Raw genomic sequence first — 6,000 nt, forward strand, 5'->3', positions numbered from 1 at the left:
AGCTCCCTGTTGACACTAAACGTGGCTTCTGCAGCTGTAGGAACTCACAGAAGATTGGAAAGAAAGAGGCAAAGGGCCGTTAGGAAAACAAGGTGGATGGGATGGGATGTTCCTGTTTGCTGAGGGTCTGAGGAAGGTCAGCCAAGGAAGGAGGGGATTCAGGGTAGGGGGGAGGCAAGGTGAAAGCAAGCGGGGGCCGTCTCCCGGTCAGGGACCCTGCTGCCGCCCCCGCTCGGAGCTGTGCCACCCAGAGTAACGGGCCCCCGTCTTCAGGGGGGCCCCAGTCGTCTCCCCGCCATTGAGCCAGAGGAGAAGTGAGCTCTTCCCTGCACGTGGCTCGGATGCTGCAGGCTAGGAGATGAGCATCGCGTTGCACGTTTTCCATAAGGATGGGTAGCTGGTGGGTCTCTGGCCCTTTCAGGGGAATGCACCCCCACCCCTGGGTTGAGATGATTTTCATGCCGTCCAGTCACTGGGCAGCTGCGGGACCCCAGGGATGCCCCCGCCCCCTCTGAGTGGCTCCTGCCCTGAGCGTTCTACCCTTTGTCCTGCTCGTATCACTGAGGACCCAGCGGGACCGAACGAAAAACGCACACGCGGGGTTCTGCAGAGTCGCGAGCGTGACTCACGTTTATGATGAGTCAGCCCCCCCCCCCCCCCCGCCCCAGGTGGAGGGACTCCAGCTGTGGCCGCTGTCACAGGCCGTGCAGCCACCGTAAATCCTGCCGGCCAAGGCCATTCCTCTCTCTGGGCTCCACGGGCCCAAGGACGGCTTCCGCTCCCCAGTTCCCACGACTCAGCAGCCTCCGGGGGCACGTCTGTGCTGGGTCTCTGATTAACCCGCCGCCGGCTGGGGCGGCGCTGATGGCCTTCGTTCCTTCTGCCAGGATGGCGGCACGGCAGAAAGAGTTTCTGGCCCAGTTCACCGCGCACCAGCGGATCCGCCTGGATGCTTGGAAGCAGAAGGCAAGGGCTATGGATCATCTGGAAGCCCAGCTGGAGACCCAGCTACAGGTACGAGTGTCGGAAAAGCGCCTTCACGGAGCGGGCCAGGGTTTAGGGAGGAACAGGAGCAGCAAAAGGCCACTCTCGTGACCACAGGTCGCCGCAAAAAGACCTTGGCCCTGGCTGAGTCTCGCTGGCTGACGGCTTGGCCGTGAGCCTTGGGGGCGGGCAGCGCTGTGCTGATTCCCGAGCAGCTTCGGGGGGCCAGGCCCTGCGCCCCGATCGTCTCCCCGCTGTTGAGCCAGAGGAGAAGTGAGCTCTTCCCTGCACGTGGCTCACCATCACGTGGGCCTCTCAGAGTCACGGAGGCAGTGCGGCTGGTGACCGAGGCCTGCACTCTCCCTGGGACACACGGGCGGCTCGGCCCTTGTGAAATGAAGTGGGTAGCTATCACAGGGAAGTCTCATAAGGTGCGGTTATGAAAACAAAGTGGCAGGGCGCCTGGGTGGCTCAGTCGGTTGAGCGTCCGACTTCGGCTCAGGTCACGACCTCACGGTTCGTGGGTTCGAGCCCCGTGTCGGGCTCTGTGCCGACAGCTCAGAGCCCGGAGCCTGCTTCGGATTCTGTGTCTCCCTCTCTCTCTGCTCCTCCCCTGCTCACGCTCTGTCTCTATCAAAAATAAATAAACATTAAAAAAAACTAAAATAGGGGCGCGTGGGTGGCTCAGTCGGTTGAGCGTCCAGCTTCGGCTCAGGTCATGATCTCATGGTTCATGAGTTCAAGCCCCGCATCGGGCTGTGTACTGACAGCTCGGAGCCTGGAGCCCGCTTCGGATTCTGTGTCTCCCTCCTCTCTGCCCCTAACCCACTCGCATTCTGTCTCTGTCTCTCTCAAAAATAAAGAAACATTAAAAAAAAATTTTTTTTAAAGCAAAGTGGGTGCCTTAAAAACAAAATCAGATATTCCAGAATGGAAGCACTTAACAGAGTGTTGGCCCGGTCAGAGTAGTCCCCACCGGTGTGGCAGCGACAGGTGAGAGCCAAGGTGGTTAATGCTCGTTCCCTGAGCGTCTGTCCTGACACGGAACCAAGAGCATTACACACGCCATCTGACCTCGTCGTCCCATAACTGAGGACAAGGTCACTGTCGTACTCCAGGTACAGGTGGGGACACTGCAGCTCTGAGAGCTGAAGTCACCGTCTAGTGTCACGCAGTTAATAAGTCACGGAATCCAGGTCGGTGGTTAAGCCACAGCGTCGGCAGCTAAGAGCTCAGACTCTGAAGTCGGGCGGAAGCAGGTGCCGTGTCCCTCTCTGAGCCCTCACCTCTGCACGCTTCTCTGTAAAATGGGGCTCCCTGGCTGGCGTGAGTGAGGACGGACAGTTCCCTGGCAGGAGCCGGAAAGTGCTGGTTCCTGTGCTCACACACGCGTCCGCCCTGCTCCTGCCGTCTCTGGGTTCTTCTTGGAGACCCGTCTGCCACCAGGGATGCGGGGCCATCAGCCACCCTGGAGAGGGCGTCAGCCTCACTGTGGTGCAGAGGCGGGACGGGGCAGAGGGGGACCCAGATGACCCTCCGTCCTTGCATCCAGGAGGCCGAGCAGAGCTTTGTCTCAGAGCTGGCGGCATTGGCCCGGGTGCCCCTCGCCGAAAGCAGACTGTTTTCAAGCAAGCGTGGCTCGTCAGGTAAGTCGTGGAAGGCGGTGCACAGCAGCGGGAGTATGGATTCCAGTCCCGTGTCCGCCACTAACCATCTGTGTGGCCTCGGGCACCGTGCTTACCCTCTCCGGGCTTTTGTGTCCTTGCCCATCAACGAGCGGACTCACTTAGCCCCAGGGCCGCCTTGCTCTCCCGCGTTCAGTACTTTGGATTCTGAGGTCTGCACCTCACCACCCGGGCCTCTGTGTCCCCGACTTACAGACGGGGGTGATTAGCCCTTGGCCCCCTGCCGGCGGCAACTACTGTGACCTCACAGTGGTGTAGCCGGCTGACGGGATAGAGACAGAGGGGTGTGTGAGAACACAGGGCTCTCTTGAAACAACGCTGCTCTGTCAGGGTCCTTCTGCTTCGGAAGCTCGGGTCAGCTGGGCGTGGCAGAAACCCAGCGGGAGCCTGGCAGCCCCGTGTTCGAATCCCAGCTCCGTCACGTAACGGCTGTGTGAGCTTGGGAAAGGACGTCACCTCCCTGGGCCTCAGTTTCCCTACAAGTTAAATGGGTGTAATCGCAGAAAGCACAGAGTGTCTCCTTGGCCGCAGACGTCCTCAGCAGATGCCCGGCTGGGTCGGGGTGAGGCCGAGGGGAGCTGTCACGTGCTTGACGTCACCCAATGTCTGGGTTTATGTGTCTTCTGCAGAGAAGCCTGTAAGGACGAGGAGGAAGAAGCCCCCACCCCGGGAGAAAGGGAACCCGGGGGGCCCCACCGACGATGACCCTGCAGCAGGGGGCCACCCCTCGGGATCACTCAGGTACCGGGGGGGGGGGGGGGCCCGGCTTATTGCCAGTGGATGCGTATTGACCGCTTACAGTCCGGGCAGGAAAACAGGCACCTTTCTCAGAGGTGTTAGCCACAGGGTCCCAGAAATGATGGATGATGATGGGAGCTGTTGATATCCCTGTCACTGCTACTATTCGTGTCCAGTTTGGCCGGGTCGGCCATGACCTAGCTCCGCGTCCTGCCAGCACCCGGCCTGAACGGTCCCCGCCTTGCCAGGCCCCCACTGGCTGCAGACACTTTGGGGTCTGCAGTAGGGTCAGTGCGTCCCGGTGCGCCCAGCCATCTGAGTGGGGGGTTGCCTTTACCCCGTGGCCCTCAGGTGACCACCCCCCCCCCCCCAACAGAGGGAAACCGGAGGCCGTGTTTGTCTCTGGACAACCCCAGTTAAAGGGGGTGGGGCTGTTTTGATGGCCTGTCACTGCCTTTTCGTCTGATCAGATGGGATGAGTTCTTGCCTCTGGACAGATCTGGACTCACGCTGTGACCACTGCATTGCTTCCTTGTTTTAAGCAGCAAAAGGCTGAACCAGCAGGAGAATGAAGCTAGCGACGGCGAGAGCCCCAAGAAGCCGCTAAAGGAAAGAAGCCATCCGTAGGTTACGGTTTGGGTGGGGGCCGATGTGGAAGATCCAGCTGGAATAATGCCACCTGCCCGCCCCAGCCGGCTGGGACGGGGAGGGCCACCGGGGGGCCGGACGGACAGACGGACAGGCGGAGAAGTGCCTAGAAGGCCTGAGTGAGCATGGCAGACCCTGCCGCCTGTGGAATGAAAACCCCGTGTCCGAACCCTGCCTGCAGTTTTCTCTTTCTCTTTGGCTTGGAGACGTGGCTCCCTTCCTCAGGGACCTCTTCGGCCCTGGGTCTCTGAACCCCACCCCCACCCCCACCCTGCCTGCCCGGCGTGAGGCTGCCTCCAGCCTCGGGGCCCCCCTGCTCCCCAGACTCTCCATGGAGTTCTGCTGGGAATGCGGGGGTCTCCGGGCGGGGCTGGCGTTTCCTGGCCTGAAGCCTTTTCTCCATCTCTTTCTAAAAACTATTTTTAATGTTTATTCACTTTTGAGAGAGACAGAGACAGAGCGTGAGCAGGGGAGAGGCAGAGAGAGAGGGAGACACAGAATCCGAAGCAGGCTCCAGGCTCCGGGCTGTCAGCAGAGAGCCCGACACGGGGCTGGAACCCACGAACCACGAGATCATGACCTGAGCTGAAGTCGGACACGTACCCAGCTGAGCCACCCAGGCGCGTCTTTTTCTCCAATTGTGTCATCCTTGTTCTCCTGTCCCATGAGACGTGTCCCACGCACCGTGTCCCATGCATCTGGCCGCAGGGTTCTCATCTGGACTGATCCCCATGTTTGGCTGAACCAGCAGCTAGTGCCTGGTCACCTTGGAGGTTGTCTCAGGGCCCCAGGACCCTGACACAGACCACGGAATCCCTGACCTGCAGGCCTACGTCACCCACCCTGGGGACCTGAGGCCTGACTGGTACCTAATGACACCTACAGCAGTGTCTTCTGTGGGCGGCCCCACTCAGCCCTCAGACTTCCCCTGGGAGGGGACAAGCCGTTCTGCCAGATGGCAATTCTCCCTCAGGAGACGTGTTCCCCAGGGGCACTGCTGCTCCCAGTGGGCAGGGACAGTATCCAAGAGCTTCCAGACTGGCCACACTTAAAGCACTGCCGGGAGAGGTCTTTCCCACTGGGAATGAAAATTACTCTTCTCATTGAAATCAGGGATTCTCAAACCCGGCACTGTGGACATTTTGGGTGAGCTAATCCTCTGTTTGGGGGTGGGGGCCGTCCTGTGCCTTGCGGGATGTTTAGGGACATCCCTGGCCTCCACTGACCAGATGCCAGGAACCCTCCCCAGTTGTGACAACCAGACATGTGTTCAGACGTGGCCCCATGTCCCCTGAGTCAAAGTGTGCCAATACCTGGTGAGCCCAGAATGTAGTGGGCTTCGGGAGATTTCTGAACCGTTTGTGGGCTGAATTTTTATTTCTTAAAATCTAAATTAGACTCTGTTAGGAAGGAGTAGCTCTGAGACAGAAGAAGTCTCCCACGGCAGTTCCCTGGTTGGTTAAGGATGTTCCCCATCAGAGCGACTGGTCAGCAGGCGGGATTTCCAGAGTTAACCGCCAGCTCCCTCTTGTGGCTGAATAAAGCATTTCATTATTCTGCTGAGTCCCGTAACAGGCGGTGGTTTCCTTCTTGCCGCGTTTTGAGAACCCGGTTTACATAGAAACCACTTTTGTCATGTGGGCCCTCTGCACAGAGGCATTCTGGAGTTGGGAGTGTCTGCTTTGGTAACTTGATTTTGGTAAATCCGGACCCCCCCCCCCCCCCAGCAGCACCGGGATCTCTGAAAGGTCGAAGGCCATCTCAGCTTCCGCAGACCTTGCGTGAAAGTTATTCTGCTTCACGAGCGTAGCCTCCTCGGCCCAAGGGACTGTATCACATGCCAGTGCTTCTGGGCTCTTCCTCGGCCCTGCTGCCCCACTACTGTGCTTGGCGCAGTTAGGGGCCCGTGATTCCGGAAAGGCTGTGGACTCTCTGTTTTCATCCC

The 6,000-nt window shown here is 59.5% G+C and overlaps 1 protein-coding gene across 5 annotated transcripts in view; it reads left to right on the forward strand.

Moving 5' to 3' along the window:
• EVC (EvC ciliary complex subunit 1) overlaps window positions 1–5,618 on the forward strand; it is a 75,967-nt gene extending 70,349 nt beyond the window's left edge. For 4 of the 5 annotated variants that reach the window (XM_058723125.1, XM_058723123.1, XM_058723126.1 and 1 more), the window contains 4 exons: window positions 888–1,014; window positions 2,537–2,630; window positions 3,299–3,410; window positions 3,950–5,618. In XM_058723125.1, coding sequence (XP_058579108.1) covers window positions 888–1,014; window positions 2,537–2,630; window positions 3,299–3,410; window positions 3,950–4,034 — 418 coding nt within the window. In that variant the 3' untranslated portion in view covers window positions 4,035–5,618. The remainder of the gene's footprint in view (window positions 1–887; window positions 1,015–2,536; window positions 2,631–3,298; window positions 3,411–3,949) is intronic. The other variant, XM_058723124.1, reaches the window with a different exon arrangement.
• Window positions 5,619–6,000: the final 382 nt, after the last annotated feature.

The sequence above is a fragment of the Neofelis nebulosa genome, chromosome 3 (assembly GCF_028018385.1).
Source record: "Neofelis nebulosa isolate mNeoNeb1 chromosome 3, mNeoNeb1.pri, whole genome shotgun sequence".
NCBI lineage: Eukaryota > Metazoa > Chordata > Mammalia > Carnivora > Felidae > Neofelis > Neofelis nebulosa.